General features: G+C 52.1%; 1 protein-coding gene across 1 annotated transcript; it reads left to right on the top strand.

Annotated features, from left to right (window-relative positions):
• The first annotated feature begins 991 nt into the window (after positions 1-991).
• Slc25a29 (solute carrier family 25 member 29) lies at positions 992-9,960 on the top strand. Its single transcript, XM_051151351.1, is given in 5 exon segments — positions 992-1,236; positions 5,549-5,592; positions 8,681-8,737; positions 8,739-8,765; positions 9,063-9,960. Coding segments are annotated over 5 exon segments (921 nt in total). The 5' UTR covers positions 992-1,202; the 3' UTR covers positions 9,822-9,960.
• Positions 9,961-20,490: the final 10,530 nt, after the last annotated feature.

Below are 20,490 nucleotides of genomic sequence, written 5' to 3'. Positions count from 1 at the left end.
AAACCCTGGGGTCCTTGACCTCAGGTCCTGGCTTACTGGAGCTTTTTGAAGTTCTGTCTCTCCACCAGATCTGTCATCCCATAACTTTGTGCCCAGTTCAGAAGGGGTACAGGTAAGACCACAGGAAGCTGTTACTCAACTCTCAGCTCACGAGAAAGTCACGATCAACAGAGGTCCAGGAATGGTGGCTGTGTCCATCACTGGGACCTACTTCAAGACTCCTTGCCGTTGTAAATATTAGGGGCAACTGGGTGGGTGGGCACGTTGGGTTCTTACTCAAGCTCATCCTTAGCGCTTTCCAGGCTGGGAGCACTAGCACGTTCCTTGCCCTGGTCCAGCAAGCTCACCCAGTCCCAAAGCCCAGGGCCGCAGCCGGTTGTCCATCCCTGATCTGGCATTCTGGGCTTGGTGGCGCCCTTCCATGCACCGGCCCCTTCTGTTTGAAAAGTTCGTTTCTGAGCCATTCAAACCCAAGTGTCTGCCCCTGCCTAGGTGCACTGGGACTTCAGACCCGTAGGGCGTTCGCTTAAGGAGACTCGGGGCCTCTGAGGGCCCTCCAGGTGGGCGGCCTTTCTCCAACTTTGACAACTAGCTGCGTCCGAGCCTGCAGGCCTTGGTGAGTCCGGGGCGTTCTTCTTGTGCCTGCCACCTTGTCCGCATGACACAGGCAAGGACGATAAGGTTGAGTAGCAGAGTCGCATCCAAACACTGTGAGGAGCCCCAGGGTCAAAGCCGAGCGAGCGCCGCCCCTCACACCGCGCATTTGGGAGGTTCCCGGCTCCAGAGCGCAGCATGCCCACGGCACTGCCCTTTCCCTGCGCAGAGCGGGCGGGCCCACGAAGCACAGTCTTTGTCTGCTGCGCCCCGCGGCGCCCCCTCCCGCCGCGTCCGAGGCCACACCCTCGCCGCTCTCCCAGCCAATGAGGATTGGCGGGGGCACCAGGAGCACGGGGTGTTGTCCGTGCCTCGTGTACCCATTGGTTGCGCTCTGCACCCGCCGGGGACTGCGGCCGGCGGGGCGGGGCGCACGGTGCGAGGTGAGGCCCCGCGCGTTGGACGCCAGGGGAGCGCTTTCCTATGAGTCCCCACCCAGCCACCACCCTGACCTGGCTGCGCGCCGGGAGGACAGACAGCCGGAGCCAGATATTCAGCCGCGGGCCGGTGCCCGAATAGTAGGACTCAACCGGCTCTCAGGCCGGGCCATGGCGCTCGACTTCCTGGCTGGATGCGCCGGAGGTAAGGATAAGGGGGGCATGACAGGCACGCAGCCTGCCTGGTACGCGGGGACAGGTGTCTTCTTGACCCTTCCTTCCGTGCTCACTGGGTGCGATGTCTGGGGATCCCGGTGGCACCATGGCTTGTCTGGAGGCAGGGATAGAACCGGCAGCTGGCGCGCAGCCTATGGATTCTTCCCTTCCCGTAGCTGTCTGAGCAAGGCTGGTGACACCGCGCGACCTCCGAGAGGTCTGGCCTGACCTTAGGTGTCCAGTGCTTCCCATGCTTTTGAGTAGTTGGAGGGCTCAGGAAAGGAGGCGGTCCACCGGGTGGTCAAATCAGTGCTCATGCCAACCTGACTCGGGAAAGCGATGCTGCGGACCTGTTGAACCTTTAGTGCCTTTTCTTGTACCTAGAGAGTTTATTTAGTAAGTATTAAATAGAGAGTTTGATTTAGCCACTGGGATTTCAGGTAATCAAGTGAGGTGGCAGCGGTCTGGCTGGTTATGTCAAGGCTGAGTTCAGTTCGGAGGCCCAGGCCTGGCTCCTCAACCCCACCCCCTCACCCCCCACCCGCCCCATCCTACTGTTATTTGCTTGCTTTCATAGCTCTACACGGAAAGGCTTTGCCTGCAGCAGTGATTGACTGGCCTTGGCCTTAGGTGCTTAATCCGTGCTTGCTTCTTCCTGGGTGGAGAGGCTGGTCTGCCAGGATGCCTTCCCAGGTGCTTGAGCACTACCAGGCTGTTACCCAGTTTTCCCCTCTGTAAGCTGTGGGAGGAGGGGACAAAGCCCAGAGACTTCTGTAAGTTGGTTGGGAGACCCAGAAAGAGCCCCATCTTAGCCCCCACCTGTAGAAGGACAGATGAGGGTCCCTTCTGTGGCCAGGGCCCCCTTGTACTGACTGCAGTCTCGCCAGGGCCAGGGTTCCCTCTGGTTGCAGCCTGCCTGGTCATACAGTTGTTGTGGGGAACACACATTCACCCGAAGGCCAGGCCTGCTTAGAGACCCTGACCACCCCTACTGTTCATACACCGCTTGGGCTCTCGCTGAAGTAGGCCCTTCCTGCCTGAGCTGCCTGTTCATCTTCACCCAGTTTGTCTCGGGGACATCATGTGCCCTGCCTCCAGCCCTGGTCTGCATTCTCACCCAGGGTGCATAGAGAGTGCCCAACGACAGGGAAGTCATGCTGGGTGTGTCTGGGGTTTCAGGTGCATGGAGATGGAGGCCACCTGCAGAGCCTCTTCCAGACTCATCCAGTAAGGAAAGAAATGGGGGAGTGGGTGGGGTGGGAATCCCACACTCTCAACCTCTCTGAAGGGGCAGGGCTCCTGGGGGTAGACAGTGATCTGCTTGTGGCCCAGGCTTACCTTCCGGGTTTCCATCTCTGCACACATCTACTGGGAACATGCTGTCAGACAGGCTCTGAGACACGAGGGGATCTGGCCTTCTAAAGCACTTGCCTGGTTCCTTCTGGCTTTGGTCCTTTCTTGCTGAAGGATGGGGTGATGGTGGGCCCTATGGGTGTGCCCGAGTGGCCCAGCACACATCCTATCCTGCCTTTAACCTCTCTAGGTGATGTGACAAGTACCTTGACTGACGTTTGGTCTCTGGTAGAAACCTATTGGGAGTGCTTCTGCCCTCTTCCTACTGTGAGAGGAGGGTCTCAAATCTTGAGGCCACAGTGGCCCCTGGGTTCTGGATAGGGCATGGGACATTATGACAGAAATGCCAGATCGCCAGGTAGTGTCTGAGTGGACGGGCTAGACCTGTCATCGCTCCCAGAGCTGTGTTGCCAGGTGCCTCTAGAACAGTGGTCCCATCCTGTCCTTAGCTGATCATGGTATGAGAGTTGTCCTGGCTCTGCTCAGTGGCTTTGGAGTTGGGAGATGGGTCCCTTTCTGCCGGTATGACAAGACTTGGGGGACCCTCTCAGAGGTGGTGAGGCAGGGCTCCCTAGCTCTCAAAGGGACTGTGAGGTCAAAAGGACATGGGTAGGCAGTGGGAATGCCACGGCCCACCAGCTTGAGAGCCTCTTGGAGCTTCCCATGGAACTGTTATAAGAGGCTTCATAAAAATGGATGTGTTGGAGTAGCAAAGGCCTGCTGTTGCTTGTACCAGCGAGCAGCTGCTCACACCTGGGCTCCCTCCTGACACCAGGGTGCCCTCGGTGGGAACAGGAGGAAGGCTAACAGGGCATACCCAGATGCCCAGCATACCAGCCATGGGTGCTAAGGCTTTTCAAAGCCCCCTAAGAGATCCAGATTAGCCTATGAAAAGAAATTCCAGAAGTAGGGTTTGCAAATACAAAAAAAAAAAAAAAAAAAAAAGTACGAGGCGGAGGCTGGGCCACTCTGTTTTCTGAGGTTCTGGTTCCAGCCCAGCAACCACTAACCAGGAAGTTGAAAACTGGTGCCTCTCCAGGGGAGGAAACAAGGCCCCACCACTAGAAATAGGTCAAGTTGGAAGGATGTGAGGGGCTCCAGGAAAAAAGGAGTGTACCTAGAGATGGTGACTCGTGGGAATAGATAATAGTGGAAATTTCCCCAGCTTGGAATGGGGCATGACTCTGAGCATCAAAGGCTGGTTGAATGCCAAGCAGGGTGGCTTTAAAGAAACAGGCACACCCTTGGAATCCCCTGGTGACATTTCTATAATCCACACGTAAAATCACAGCGGGCGTCCCGACAGAATAGGGAGGAGAGGGTTAACAGTAGGCTCCTGGGCTGCAGCTCTGGATGCAGTCAGCAGACTTGAGAGGAGTGGTGGAAAAGTGGCAGTGATGGAGACTTGTGGTGGGCCAGAGTCGGGTCGGGTCGCTTGCCTTTCCTCCTGTGTGAAGACAGGAGCGTTACTAGAAAGTGTCTTACTGAACTAAAGTGCCCGACACTCAAAGAGCAAGGAAGGCCAGAAATGGCAGCACGCAGTAGAAACAGGCTGATCTCTGAGTTTGAAGCCAGCCTAGTCTATATAGAGAGATGCAGCTAGCCGGGGTGTCAAAAACAACAACAACAACAACAACAAAACAAACAATCAAACAAAAAAACCCAAATTTAAAAAAGGACAGAAACATGAAACAGGATGGACATTAGAGGATGCAAGGCACCACTGGGAGCAGATGTCACCTTAGTGCCATGGCAGGATGTGTGACCAGCCCTAACAGGACCAGGAGAGGCAGCCTCAGGGCAGGGCTGGAGCTCCAGTTTCCTTACTTACTGGCCATACACCAGGATGTGCTGCTGTGGGTTTCTCACTCCTGGCTTCCCTCGTTTGTAGAATGAGTTAACACTCCTCTGGAGCAAGAGTTAGGATGAGTATGAAGCAAGGTCAGCAACCAGCAGTTTGTAATGTTATTGCTCATTGCCCAACGTTAACCACTGCAGTTAGACATAAAAAAACGCTAACAATCAAAGGCGACTTCTTCCTGCAGTGCTGAAGAGGGGGCACCTAGGAGACCTCCAGCACTGTGCTCGTGCTCCTCCGCTGGCTGCAGGGCAGCCCCAAAGAGCCTCTTTGGCAGATGTTGCCAGGTTCTAGAGAAGGAAGCCTTGTTGACTTGTTTCTCCTTCTGTGAAATGGGATCATTGGGCTATAGAGGCTGGGGGGGGGGTGCATTGCAGGGGAGTCACCACTGTTCACTACCCGCAGGACACTGAGAATGTGCTTTAGCCTTTGGGGAGGGGCGAACCTTGTTCTTGGAGGTGAGGTCTCTGGCAGCAGGCTCTTACATGATAAATAAACTGAGCATGACTCATAGTAAGGCTCATGGGAGGTGTCAGCCAGCAGGCAGCAGGTCCTCAGGCAGCTATTTCCTGGGGGTTCCTAATCTGCAGGCCACCCTGGAGGGGAGGGGGAGGAAGAGGGGGAGGAGAGAGAGAGAGAGAGAGAGAGAGAGAGAGAGAGAGAGAGAGAGAGAGAGAGAGAGAGAATGGGTATGCTAAGTGCCCTTCAGGTGAGCAGAGTAAGGCCAGTACAGTGAGCCCTTTGTGCGCATGCCCTGAAGAAAAACAGCAAAAGGAAAATTTAAATCCCAGTGACAGGCTAACCTCCAACTCCAGCATCTCCCAAGCCCCCTGTTCTATCAGGTACTGGAACGGTGCTGTAAGGGGGACACGTCACTACAGGGAAAGGGGAAGGGAAGGAACAAATGCTTTGAGCTAAGCTACTTGCTGGTTCGCTCTTGTTACTAGAGGGCCCTGGGATGGGTCCACAGGGACCTGGTCAGTCTCTCCTTCCCATGTGTAGTGCCTGTCCAACCTTGCCAGAACCTCACCCACCCAGTGCTGACTGGCAAACCTCTGAGGCACTTGGTCACAGGTACTTTTTCTTCCAGGTGTGGCAGGTGTGCTTGTGGGACACCCTTTTGACACAGTCAAGGTGAGTTTCTGTGGAAGCACAGGTCTTTGGCCCCAGAAACACAGTAAAAGTCATCCCTTGGGTCTGAATGAAGGCAGGGCAGCTGTTGGCCACTGAATGAACTGACTGACCCTTCCTCCCTGGACCACACCTTCCCACAGAGGCTGAACTGCATGCTGAGCTCACTGAAGCCAAGTGTCTGCTTTACTTGGCTGCCAGAAGCTAAGGTATTGATGGGCAGTTATTTTCTTTTCAGCCAGAGACAGGAAGTTCATCCTTTTCTGATGTATAGTTGCTCTCCTAGCATCTTCCTTGAATTATTCTATTATGTGTTTTGTCTGCATGTATTGTCTGTGCATCATGTGTGTACCTGGTAGAACTGGAGTTATAAGGTGGATGTGAGCCGCCACGCGGGTGCTGGGAATTGAACCAAAAACTTCTGGAAGATCCACTGGTACTGTTAACTGCTGAGCCATCTCTTTAGCCCCACCCCTAACATGTTCCGGAAAGAAAAACTAAGAGGTGGGAAAACACAGAAATATAAGGCATCAAACCCGACTGAGCCAGGTGTGGTAGCATACCTGGAATTCCAGGCCTGGGGAAGAGAGGAGAATTTGAGGCCAGCGTGGGTTAGGAAAACCTGCCATAACAGTAGGGTGTGGTAGCAGACACTGAGGCAGCAGCATTGTGGGGGGCTAAGGCGGGGAGTATCACAGGCTTGAGGCCAGCCTGAACTGCAAAGCAAGCCCATGTTACAAACAAACACCTGAAATAAAGTCGAGGGTATTTTCTTCCGGTCTTTATGAATAGGTGCTTGTCCTGACTGTTTTTCAGTGCTGGCATGTGCCTTCGAGGCAGTGTCACCTAGTAAGGTCCTAAGGAACACCACTTTGAAATGGCCCCGGGCACTGACCGTGGAAGACCTCAGGCAAGCACCTCCTTTGAATCACACCTCCTTTAATCGGAGCTCTAGGTTCTTAGGGGACAGAGCCACATCTTCTGGTGGAGAACGTCTGTGGATATGTCCCCCTTGGCTGGACTTGCAGGTGTTCAAGATGTTCACTTCAGGGCCATACCCCTGCCCTTTTCCCGGAGCCCAGGTGGCCTTGGAGCAGCTGGGTCCCAGACCTGATACATACTCGGTACAGAATCTAAGCCAGGTTCCTTTCCTACTTGGCTGAGGGAAATGCTGGAGGCTAAACACATCATCTTGAGCTGGGTTGAGTTTCACTTCCTGTTTCTTCTTCTTCTTTTTAAACTTCAGTGAACTAGGTGTTTGTTGGCAAAGAAAGGAGCTCAGTGATTCAGAGCTGGGATTTCTTCCAGTGTAGGTGTAAGGGCCTGGCCTTGTACACTGGCTTTGACCTTACAAAACTATCCTTGGTCCAGGCCTCCTCTGCTGGCGGCGGCTTTGGTGCCTGAGCTGGGGCTACACATCTATGACCTGAGGGAGTGGATGACGTCATTGGGGTCCTGTTGTTCACGGCACATCAGGATAATTGAATGAAGCTAATGGGCTGATGCACCAGGCTCTGGGCAGCACAGACCTGCCATCTGACAGCAGGCATCCCTGGGGTGAAGGCCGGAGGGGAGACTCTCTTGGCAAGTGGTGGCCCGTGAATTCCTTTCATGGGCGCGCAAGACCGACGCCCTAGGGCAACTTGTCCACAAGGCAACCCACCATGCCTACCTTCTGTCTGGATGCCTCCTCCCACCCCCTAGGAGGGTGTCCATATCCACATGGCACTGTGTTTATATCGTGTGGTCATCTGTCTCAAATACCTCCTACAGCTGTGTCCAGCCAATAAGAGCCTTGCATTTACTCCCTCAGCCTGTCATCGCAGAGGCTGCCCACTGGATTGGGAGTAGCTCCTGAAGCAGACCCCTCAGGCAGGAAAGCACTTTTGCCCTAGTAGCCCTAATTCCTCTGCATTGTCGAACCCACACCCACACCTCTGCAGGAGTCAGTCACCCCACTGCCCATGGAAACCTGGAAAGTATTCTTTCAGAAAATCAATTTACACACACACACACACACACACACACACACACACACACACACACACACACACACACACCAATGGTTGGGTCATTGGCATTGTGTTTAAACAAACTGGTCATTAAAAAAGCTGTTTGTTTGTTTGTATGTTTTTAATATGTATGGGTGTTTTGTCTCTGTGTATGTATGTGTACCATGTGGAGACACTGGATCCCCTAGAACTGGAGCTACAGAAGATTTGAGCTACAGAGTGGGAGCTGGGAATTGAACCTGGGTCCTCCCTCGGAAGATGCTTCACTGATCCATCTCTCCAGCCCCTTGTTTGTTTACTTTTGTGGTGGTGGGAATCAAACCCCAGGGCCTTCCTTGTGCTAGGTAAACCACCTATCACTGAGCTACAACCCCAGCCCATGACCGACCCTTTCTGAATCCGGTCTAAGGAGCTTCCTAGCTCTTGAGAACATGATGTGACCTAGTTTCCCCCCACAGCAGCACCACAGATTCCAAGCTTAGGAAACGCCCCTCTCCTCGCGCCACCATGAAGCCAGTGTATCAAGAGCAGATAGGCTCTTAGGCAACAAAGAGTGCTTTGACGTGGAAGAGCTTCTGGGCCACTGGGCCTGGCAGTGTCCCCAGGTCCCGGAGTTATTGCCATGGATCCCTAAGGAGGCTGTCAGCGGTCTGTCACCACTCATGACTCATGGCCATGGTTGTCAAAGGGCTACTAGAAGGAATCAAGCAAGGGCAGAATGGCAGCCCAGTATCCTAACCTGATGGAGGTTAGTTGTGGGGCACCAGGCTGGCATCCCTCTTGCCCTTAGCCCCATATGGAATGACAAGTGTCACCTGAACAGGGGTTGGTCCCAAGAGCTGGTCCAGTGGTAGTGCAAATGAGCGACCCCCTCCTCCACTTGTCCGAGGTGTTGGGGACGCCCAGCTCATCTGCGGCTGGCTGTCCTTGTAGCTGTTAGCTCTCAAACACCCAACCCTGTCTCACCCGGGTATCCTAGATTCACAGAAAGCTACCTGGCTGCCTGCCTTGTGCACAGCGGGCCAGGGGGATTGCTTCAGTGGCTCTGCCTGTTCCTGCTCACTGGCTCTGCCCTGCAGGTGCGGCTGCAGGTACAGAACACGGAGAAGCCCCAGTACAGAGGGACGCTGCACTGTTTTCCAGGCCATCGTCAAGCAGGAGAGTGTGAGTGCCTGGGCGGGGCACTTGTAGGGCAGGGGAGCGAGCCCAGGGGTGCTACCACACCAGGTCAGAAGCTCAGGAAAGGCTATCTGGGCACCCCTGAGGGGCCATGGCTGTGTGAGTTGATTGCTGGGGTGTTTTGGATTGAGGATTTTGCATCTAACAGAAAATTCTGGATGCTGCTTCTGAGTAGCCAGGTGGGAAGAACTGCCACTCCAGTGTGGAGGTCCTGAGGAGGGTGGCTAGGCAACCTAAGCACGGCGGCACCCCTCATCCCTGATGACATTTCTGTCTCTGCAGGTGCCGGGCCTGTATAAAGGCCTGGGCTCGCCACTAATGGGGCTCACCTTCATCAATGCACTGGTGTTTGGGGTGCAAGGCAACACTCTTCGGGTCCTGGGGCAAGACTCACCTCTCAATCAGTTCCTAGCTGGTGCGGCAGCAGGCGCCATTCAGTGTGTCATCTGTTGCCCCATGGAACTGGCCAAGACAAGGTTGCAGCTGCAGGATGTGGGTCCAGCCCGTACCTACAAGGGCTCCCTGGACTGCCTGGTACAGATTTACCGGCACGAGGGCCTGCGTGGCATCAACCGAGGCATGGTGTCCACACTTCTGCGCGAGACACCTAGCTTTGGTGTCTACTTCCTCACCTACGACGTACTGACGCGTGCCATGGGCTGCGAGCCAGGTGACCGCCTGTTGGTGCCTAAGCTGCTGCTAGCGGGTGGCACATCAGGCATCACGTCCTGGCTCTCCACCTATCCTATGGACGTGGTTAAGTCACGACTACAAGCTGACGGGCTTCAAGGAGCCCCTCGCTACCGTGGCATCGTTGACTGCATGCGGCAGAGCTACCAGGCTGAGGGCTGGCGAGTCTTCACACGGGGCCTGGCCTCCACGCTGCTACGTGCTTTCCCTGTCAACGCTGCTACCTTTGCCACAGTCACTGTGGTGCTCACATATACCCGGGGTGAGGAGGCCCAGCCAGACAGTGAGGCACCTCCGGGCACCTCGACCACTCCTACTGGGCCTGCCCTGGCCCAGCCTTCCAGTCTGTGATGCTGTCATCTGTCCCACCGACTTTCCCAGGGCCACTTTGTTGAAACTTGACACAGAGAATGTGGCTCCTCAGCCAGCCAGTCTTCTTGCTCATTGGCTTGTGATGCCAGCCAGTCTATACCCCAGTGGCCTTCTATTTTCTTAGCTGTAAAATGGGGACTCTTGCTGAAACATGGCACATTCAGAAAGATCAAGGCTGGCTAAGTCTGCACTGTGAAGATGGCTGCCGGGCTGGAGGGATAGCTCAGAGGTTAAGAGCACTGGCTGCTCTTCCAAAGGTCATGAGTTCAATTCCCAGCAACCACGTGATGGCTCACAACCATCTATAATGAAAGCTAGTATCCTCTTCTGGCATGCAGTCATTACATGCAGACAGAGCACTGTATACATAATAAATAAATAAATCTTTAAAAAAAAAAAAAAAAAAAAGAGATGACTGCCAGCCAGGATCTTCCTCCAAGCTCAGCACTCCCAGAGGCCTCTCCTAGGCCAACTGTAAGAATCTGGCCAAGGACCCACCCATTCCCCAAATCCTCCACAGACAAAGAGTCCCAGGAAGATACTTGGCCACCTATTACTGTTAGGGGTGGCGGGCTGCATTCAATGCTCCCAGCCTCCGTGTCTCCAAAGTGAAACTGTGTGACAGCTATGGCAAGGCGAAGTCTTCTCATTTCTGGACTTCAAGCTACCTGAAGTTTGTAAAATGGGGACCTGGGTCAGTTGCCAGCAAGGATGGTGGGTAGGCAGAGGGCCCAGGAGAGCACAGTGCGGCCTGGAAACTCCACTTCCCAGTAAATGCTGTCTTTCTGGGTACTCTCAGTGCCTGTACCCCTGAAGGCATGGAAATCTTGGCACCAAGTACAGTGTAGGCAGTTTGGGCCCACCTAGGCGGAGGAGACTGCTCTCTAGCTGGCTGTCACCACTGACCAGGAGCCTCTAAAGGAATAAAGTCTTGTTTTCTAAGTCTGGGAGCCTCCTCTCTGCGTGGGGCATGGGACTTCTTTTCCTTCTTCACTCTGGATTCAGTGGCTATGGCCTGTGTACTTGGACCTGGCCACATGACTTGGGGCAGGTCAAGGGTACATCTAAGCCTTCCTGGTCCACATGGTGGGTAAATGCAGCAGGCATTTAAAATCACCAACATGTCCTTTAGCAGGTATCATCTGTCATTCCAGGAACTGGAGGCCTGTGGTAGCAGTGCCAGTCCCCGGGAGGTGGAAAGGTGTGAGTGGGGCTATCTATCCACTGACTTGGGCAACTAGTGTGTCCCAGCTCAGCTCAAGGAGTGGTGTTTTTAAAACAGCATCCCAATTGTTCGGTTTTTACCAATGAAGACTCAGGAGCCAGGGGCTGGGGTGAAAACCTGTTAGCTCAGAGAGGCGGACAAAAATTCCAGTTCAGCCAACATCCCAGAAGGAAAAAGCCTTTTCTCCTTCTCCACGGCCTTTAACTCAACGCCCCTCCTTCCTGTTTACTTGTGTTCACTCCCTTTTGACTGGCTGCTTGTTCCGCATCTTGACCTGGGTATGGTTGACTTTATTTAGCTCCTGGACTAAAGGTGTGTGCTAGGGCTGAGCCATACCACAAGAAACATGTTTTTCCAGCTCACAGTCTTGGGGTTCACAATGGGATCATATATCCTGGATCAAGGAAGGGCTTCCTGGAAGAGACCTCCCCTAGCCTGCCACATGAAGTCACTGGCTCCCATAGCCACCCGTGCTGTACCTGGAGGTTCGTCCCAGGCTGATTCCAAAGGCTCCTTAAGGTAGATGAAGGAAGCCGGGTGTGTTGGCACACGCCTTTAATCCCAGCACTTGGGAGGCAGAGGCAGGTGGATTGATGTGAGTTCGAGGACAGCCTGGTCTACAAAGTGAGTCCAGGACAGCCAACGCTGCACAGAGAAACCCTGTCTCGAAAAACAAAAACAAACAAACCAAAAAGATGGATGAAGGAGGAACAGAGATCAGAAAGACCCATGTCCACCAGCTCTGTGCCACAGTGCCCCTTAGTTCCTCACTCCAGCGTGTGAAATCAGGCTTGTTCGTCCTCTAGGGTCAGGAGGCCAGAGAGGGATGTCTGGTGGCCCTGAGACTCCCATCCTGGCCTTTCTGTTTCTTGTAAAAGAAAACAAGTGAAACTCCTTAGGCACAGGGTACAGAAGAGGAGGCCTTCCTCGGGCCTAGTGGCAGTTTGCCATGGGAAATCTGGATAGGGCCTGGGCCACAGGGCATGCAAGGTCCCCATCACCCTCAACTCCACACACCTGTACTTTTCAGAAAGGTCCTAGCATGACCAACCAAAGAAGACTGCTGGGTGTGGGTCAGCTGGTCCTCTCCAGTGCCATGGCTACAATCCACACGCACGCTCTTTGCTTGAGGAGTGGTGGACAGGGGTGCCTCAAGGTTGCCTAGTGCCTTCCTCCAAATTGATAACCTCCATAGTAGCTCCAAGTAGTAGACACCGGTCCCCACCACCACTGTGAGAGCTACCCAGTGCGCTTTCCAATAAACCTGGGTTAAAAGGGATGGCGGTGCTTAGTGAGCTTATCCTAATGTTTGTTGTGTGCTGGGGGCACACATGTGCCATGGCACATGCGTTTAGAAGACAACTTGTGGGAGTTCTCCCCCCTCGGGTCATCACACCTGGTGGGAATCATCCTTATCTGCTGACGTATCTTGCAAGCCCAAACTCTGCTTATATTTCATTTTCTTTGATTTAATTATCTGTACAGTGTTCTGCCTGCATGACAGAAGAGGGCACCAGATCTCATTACAGATACTTGCAAGCCACCATGTGGTTGCTGGGAATTGAACTCAGGACCTCTGGAAGAACAGACTGTGCTCTTAACCTCTGAGCCATCTCTCCAGTCCCACTTACATTCCGTTTTCTCCTTGACTTGAACTTAATATCTTGTAAGTGCCGTACGAGAGTTTTAGTTTACGTTTGAGGCAGGGTCTTGCTATGGCCTCAAATGGGCCAGACTGCTCCCGTGTGCCATCATACCTAGTTTACGGGGTGGTGGGAGGTGGTGGCAAAGAATCCAGCCAGGCTGAGGGTGTGAAGGGAACTCCCCTACGTTGGGCCTCTGACTCAAGGTCATCCTCCAGTTTCTGCAATCTTTGGGCACTTCCTGTCCCTGCACACAGGACGGCTGCACCACATCAAAAGTAGCAGAGACACTCTGCTACTCTGTCTTCAGTACTAGGGCGTGAACCTAGGATCTTAGGCATGCAAGCACTCTCCTGTTGGGCTGCTTCCTCATCCCTCCTACATTTTCACTTTGAACTCAAGTCTGTACTGCAGGCAGGCGGTGAACTTGAGACTCTCCTGACTCAGCCTCAGGAGATGCTGGAGTGAATGGCTGGTGATAAAAAGCCCCCCCCTCCCCCCAGTCTGTTCTTTGCTTTTGTCATAGGTCCCTCAGGCTGTGGCTAAAGCTCTTTCCTCAATTCCCAGATTCATCACAGCTCTGAATGACACTGACTTCCCACTTAAAGAGGTGACTGACAATTAAAGGCATGCACCGCTGTGTTCACAACGCTCCTGGACTGACTGATCCACCTGGGTCTCAGTTACTAGGAGCTAGCTGTCTGTCCTGGAGGAAGAACAGCAGCTGGAGAGAGGACCTGGGAATAGGAGTGAGCCAACAGCTAAGAGAGAAGATGCAGCCCACACCTAGAGGTGGAGAGGGTGGGAGGAGGACAGTGTGGCCTGGGGACCAGTCTGGAGATTGAAGGGGCTGGAGTCACACAGTTGTGGGGAATGAGAGCTTGCAGGCCAGGCCTGGCCTTGAGTTACTTCATCTTATGAACGTCACAGCCTTGACCTCAGTTTGGAGTGCAAGTGCCAAGAATGACTCCTCGTCCTGTTTACACGAGTAAACACCATCTGCTAGCACAACAGGAGGCACAAACGGATCGTTTATTTGTGCTAAGAGATAATGATCAAGACACATCAGAAATGCCAGACAGGTGAGCTTATCAGTTATCCTGGCTGGAGGCACGATGAGCCCTGGGACTCAGAGAGGAAAGGGGCTTGCTGCAAACCCTATGGGTCCGACTTCAATCCCTGGAACCCACATAGTGGAAGAAGAGAATCAGCTTCAACTTTTCCTCTGACTGCCACACACCACAGCACGCGCAGGTGCACAACACACACACACACACACACACACAAAATTATTAATTTAATGAGGAGTTCCCCAAGACTTATGGCAGGTGTACTGACCACCACCTGGCCATCCACTGTCACCCTCATCCAGGAAAACTGCCACAGCAAGGGACTGCCTGAGCCCCCCTGCTCCAGCTTGAGTGCCCATTCCCATGACTGTTACACTCAGTCGCCCACCTGTAGCTCCTAAGACTCACCTGGCTCCCAACACACTCTTGGCTGTATCAACTCACTGCCTTCTGGGCAGCCTGGCTTAAACTCGAAACATCTTTAACCCTTTCTCAGCTGTTCTGTCACTGTGTATAATCATGTGAGGTGTAAAGTGTGACCTACAAGTTCATATTAGTAAGACTAGTTAAGAGAAGAAGGGGCTGGAGAGATGGGCCAGGCTAAGAGCACTTGTTGTCCCTTGCAGAGGACTTGAGTTTGAGTCCCTCCATCCATAACTCAAGTTTCAGGAGATCTTACACCAGGCACATGATATGGATATAAATGCAGGCAAAACACTATAAGGCTAAAACAAACCAAAAATTGGCTGCCATTGTTTGGCTACCAAGCACAGTTGAGATTTACTTATCAAATACGAATTTCTTTTCTGTTTCAGACATGGCCTCATGTAGCCTAGCCTCGCCTAGCTTCGAACTCAGTATATAGGCAAAGTTGCTTTGGAATTGATCTTCCTTGCAGTTGCCTGGCTGAGATTAGAGGTTCATGTCATCATATCCAATGAGTAATTTATTGCTAGTTAGTAAATTGTGGCACAGAAAGACACAAACGTGTCCCTTGATGTTTCTACCTTGGTGAATCCTGCCTGTTAGGTTTTCCTGCTGTCCTGGGAAGGGTGGTAGGGCACAGTGAGGACCATGGCTTCTAGTAGGCCTTCCTGCAAAATCAGATTATGGCATTGACCTTGTAAGGCTGTCCAGAGGATGTCACATGCCAAGCTGCTGTCCCTACAGTCCAGAACTCACTAGTGTGGGGGCCTATGAAAGGCTTGCTTGTATGGGAAAAGGGGGGTCATGAGTGCTTCTCCTCAGTACAGGCCAAGGCACGGGGCAGGATGCTCCCTGCTCTCTAGACTCTCTCCCCAATCATTCCTCCAGGAGACTTGGACCGTGATCAGGCCAGTGAAGGGACTTTGCCTACGTCTCCAGACTCTGCCATATACTTTTGCTTCCTTTGACTGCACTCAACACATCCAGGGCTTCATTTATAACACTTGAAGCATTTTCCTGGCCTGGAGCATTTTATTCCTGGATGCCACGGATATTCCTCTCTGCCATGGAGCATTCTAAGGACTCTAGGTACACCTGCTAAGACAACCCAAGTCTCAGCCCTGCCCCTGACCCACTTCTTTGTGTCCTGGGCCCACTAGTTTGGTCTTTAAATCAACGACTAGATCCTACCACCTCCCAGTGGCTGCTGGAAGACGAGATAACCCCCCAACTTTGCCTGGCAGCATGCAACAGAGAAGCCAGGAAGCAGTGCAAAAAAGATGGTTGACGGTCCTGTCGCAGGCCCACCAAGGCCAGTCTGCCCTCAACACACATACTGCCCCCTGTCCTATGTGTAGCCCCTGGCTGTCCTGGAACTTGCTCTGTAGACCAAGCTTGCCTTGAACTCAGGGACCCCAGAGATCCACTTGCTTCTACCTCCCAAAGTGCTGGATTAAAGCCATGTGCCACCATACTTTCAGAGCACAACATTTAATGCTTATGCCTGTTAGGTAAGGTACAAGTGCCTTTAATGTAGGGCCATGATTTCCTTAAACAAGGTCTGACATGTAAACACAGGATGGAGTCAAGAATCTGGGAGTCCCAGAAAGACAAGCTGGGGTACAGTGATTCCTCTGGAGGTTGGGGCACAGGCCTGGGTTGAGGCTGAATTTGGAGGGTTACACAGAACAGGCCATTTTCCAACAGGACTGGCAATCTCCTGAAGGTCTGGTGCTGAGAGGCTCACGCTGCTGACAGTGCAGTCCCTAAGGCTGGAGTGGGGGCAGATGGCCCTAGTGCCCACAGCAGCTTAACTGTTCTAGCTCAGAAAGGTCTAGGTGGGGCAAGAAAGCCCCATGCACTCTTTGCAAAGGGCGTCAAGGTTTCTCTGAAAGGAGGTTGGAAGAGATAGTCAAGCCAAGGGACCAGAAATAAATGCTACACAGCAGAAGCTAAAAGGCCTATGTACTTGGCCAATGGAGAACATTCTGGGCCTGTTTCTTTACTCTTAGCACAGTTGTGAATGTCCCCCAATTCCCCCAATGGTTTGGAGATGAAAGATACATGCACAGGTCAGTCAGTCAGTCCCTCAGAGAAGCAGACTGGTTGGTCTTTGGGAATACCTACACAGAATAACACGTTTACAGCCGAAGACACAGGAACGGATGCTCATCCCAGCTGCTGGGTGTTCTGTGGGCCTCAGCAGTTTTGGGCTCACAGTGGCTAGGGCCCTGCCACCTCAGCAACATTATGCCTACAGCCCGCTTCAGCATTTGTGGGGGCAGGGAGCCTTGCCTGTTGCACCGTAAGGCTCCAGGGTCCCAGACAGGCAGAACAGCACATTCCTAGCCAAGTCCTGAGCAGTTTCCCCCCTTTTCTTTCTTTCTTTCTTTCTTTTTTTTTTTTTTAAGCCAAGTTGAGTCTATTTTTTGGCTCCCAAACTTCCGGGGCCAACACTGGGGATCACAAGCCCAGCTGCGCAGTAAGCACTTGGCTGTGCTTTCTGGAGAGAGGAGAGGCAGGCCTCTTACAACTCCTGGCTGGAGAGAGGAACATGTCTTGCACTTGTGACTGGAATCCCAGACACACTGTTACTGGGTGAGAAGGGACGCATCAGCATCTTCCCTGGAATTCAGGAACCCTCAGACCAGGTGGGGTACTCACCCCCAGGCTGCATTAAAGTGGGGGAACAAACAAGAACCACAGGCATTAAGAAGCTTAACATTAGCATTTATTGTATTGTATAGAGCCATGTTACACATGCTTGGTGCTTCAAACTGAGTTACCATGTTTTTCTGGATGCGAAGCCATCTGATGCTTGACGCGGATGCTTTAAATACTATAATATTCCTGTGTCTATGATCTATGAGCTAAGGAAAAACCAAGGACAATTCCAGAACAGCAAAGAACACGTAAAAGATGTACATGACACACAATGCAAAGTCTTTGAGCCAGGGCCTACAGGAGTTCCCAGAAAATGAAAACACAACTTTTCTTGTCATTTGTAGACATCTGAATCTAACAGCTGCTGGCTTTATTAAAAAAAAAAAAAAAAAAAAAGAGGTGACTCTGGTACTGACACCTCCTCCCCTCCCTTATGCTATGTATGCAGACATCATGTGGCTCCAGGCAGGGAGGCAGACCTCCAGCAGTGCCGCCCATCCTCAATATCATTTCTTAGGATATCTGAGCGGCCTTAAGTATCATCACCAAACCTGCCATTCTATGGAATGTCAAGCCATGTGTTGCCTTAACATACCCCCTTCCTCAATGGTCTCCAGAATGCTACCAGTCTGGAAGGTGCAGCCTACCTGCTGACCTATTGCCAATACTCAGTTCCAATGCTCAGTTTTATAAGGGACTGAGTGGTATTTGCTCACACACCCCTCCCTGTATAGTCTACATACTGCCTTAGCTCGATGATCTTCCTGGCACCATAATGACCGACTATACCCAAAGACGACGCCAGAAAGCCTTTCAGCGCACACACCTACCCTCTCCTGCTGGTGCCACTCATCTGATGGGCACCTGAGCACATTCTGAGAGCAGTAACAAGCCGTGGGAAAAGGTCAGTATTTTGGAGACCTAACCAATCTGGTCAGTGCTGCTGGGAGCTAAGTGATTTGAAGCATGGAGTATCTTCTGACCAGCCAAAGCACAGGATATGAAGTGCTGCAAGCAAGCATGTATGTTTTGGAGTTCTCAGTTCTTGTCCTCAGCTAGAGTGCATCTGCCAGGTCCCACTGGGCCTGGGCTCTGGGAGAGGTGCTCAAGACACCTAACAAGTCAGACGGGGGGGGGGGGGGGGGGGGGGGTTCCTCTTATGGCCAAAGATTCAAACAATCTGTGCTAGGAAAGGAGCTGGTTTCAGCAGTCGGGCTGCTAGGACAAAGCCTCTTAATAGTCAGTCATGGCATCTTACTGGCTGGTAACTCTGTGCTCACCTCCCTGTTCTGATCTCAAAGTCTCTGCTCTTGCTGTAGGGTAGATGTCAAGAGAGTAAAAACCCTGTAGACTGAGTAAATCATGCCAATTCTAGAGCACAGAGGAAAGACAGAAGTAGACAAGTCCCTGCCAATAGTGGGAGTGGGTAAAATTAGAGGGCAAGACTTCCTGGGTCATAGACAACACTCTAGTGCAAGTGATCGGAGCGTTACACCACAGGTGATTCCTACAGAGTGGAAAGGTAGGTGGATGCTAAGCCAGGCCAGCACCGTATGGCCCCTGGAGCATCGCACAACTCAGGGACAGCAGGTTCTCATTCTGTGAAGACATAAGCTATAACGCTGCCTAGAAACATGGGCAGGCACTGCACACACCATTCTCCCTCCAAGGACCTTACATCTCCAAATCTAGCAAAACAAGTGGATTCAGACAAACCTGTGCATGGAAACCAAATAGGGATAAAAAGTGTCTTGGTTTTCCTCAGCTCCTCAAGCCTGGAGTCCCAGCAAAGTGCACACATTGCGTGGGACCAGCATAGCGTGAGCTCAGCATCTCTGTGGGAAATAAAATGTCACTCTGGAGTGACAGCTCTGTATACAGATAATATGCCCCCAACCCCACCACCAAAGAGGGGCAAATAACAAATTCAAAAATAGAAAACAACATCTTATTGGGTGTAAACTTATCCTCTGGAGTTTTTACATTACATTTGCTAAAAACATGCATTTATTTCTGCTCAGATATATGAAAATATGTCTATCAGTATTACTTACAAATCAGATTAAGTCTCTAGACAATGGACTCACTGTTAGAACACCATTTCAAATTTTAGTAAATTATATCTATAACAAAATTATAAAGCAAAATGGGTTTAAGCCAAAGCCAACAAGAAGCAGCTTCCTTCTGGCCACTGCCACCCATGTTAGTTCCCTATGCTGCTCCCCTAAGTCCAAATTGCATTCAGCGAGGAAGTGCACACCAAGCTGTCTTTGAATCCCCAAATGAACTCCTAACAGACGTTTACTGCACATCGAGAAGACAACACCAACACAGAAAGGGTGAAGACGATGATGACTGCTCCACTCAGACAGAAAGGGACAGAAGAGAGAGCCGAGGGCGTCTCCCAAGGAATCAAGGCACAGAGGATGAGGCCTCGCTCCACACACAGGCCCGACTCTCAGGGTGGCTGGCAGGCCTTCCCACAGCATAGGTCTGCTCTGCTGTGGAGCCTTGGGCAAGGGTCTTGAGAGATGCCAGGGCCAGGCTCAAGGGTGGCACAACTCTGGGTGAGGGAGGGCTACGTGGCTCTGGACTCCTACTGTAGGGCATTTGGGAATGCTCCACCTGATGGTAGGGAGCGAAGGCCTGGGTGCTCACCAAAGCACCACCGAAGCTCTGCCTGGGCCTGCGGAGAAGCACATGGGCACTTGGCTTAGAAGGGGGCCCTCCCTAGGCTTCCCTCTCTCCTGACAGTCAGGCACAGCAAAGCCTGTCATCCAGAGCACAGCTGGGTCTGCTGATGAGCTCAGTACCGTCAACTACTCACTGGATAACAGATTCTGGACAAATAAGTGTCCCAAGTTACGGTTTCCATGTATGGTTCAGAAGGCACTTCAAAATTCCAGAGCCACGGGGCCACTGTTTCCAGGTCACCAATCCTCCTGGTGAGGCCATAAGAAATGGGGCTAAGTGTTTGACCAATTGGTCTCCCAGCCTCTTTGTGACTAAATCTGGTATTGGTTTGTCATTTTACCTTGTAGTCAAGCATTCAGCACAGAAAGACAGACAGTTAGGTTTGCATTTTAAATAAATGAGATTTTGATGTATCACGGCAGTTTATAAAATATTTAACAAGTCTGGTATTTGACCCTAAGTAAAATTCAAAAATTATACTCATACACTGAAGAGGTCACCACATGCCAAGTACTCACTGAGTACACTCTCTAATGATCTCACCGCCTTGCCGCTCTGCACTTAGTGTGTTTACAAGCATTAAACAGCTACTGGCACTCAAGTGCTACATCTGCTAGCATCTAACAAGGACTGTACTGGGATTCCTGCTGGACAAGCCAAGAAGCCACTGCTGCTGACAGCCTGAGTGATGAGAAAGAAGGCAGGCCCATCCTCCCTTGGTGCACCCACTGCCAGTTGGTGCCTTCCCTTCAGAAAGCATCAGGCCCCACACAAATGGACCACTCCCACATACACCAGGACAGCAAGGTCAATCCTGTGGCCACGGGCCGTCTGGTGTACTCTGAGGTAGTTCCTCCTGCCTGCTCTTTCAGAATTCAGGGCGTGTAGGAAATAATAAGTGTCCATGCACGGATCTCATCACAGTC

Source organism: Acomys russatus, chromosome 1 (genome assembly GCF_903995435.1).
Source record: "Acomys russatus chromosome 1, mAcoRus1.1, whole genome shotgun sequence".
NCBI classification, from domain to species: Eukaryota; Metazoa; Chordata; class Mammalia; order Rodentia; family Muridae; genus Acomys; species Acomys russatus.
This window is presented reverse-complemented; position numbering and strand designations above follow the sequence as displayed.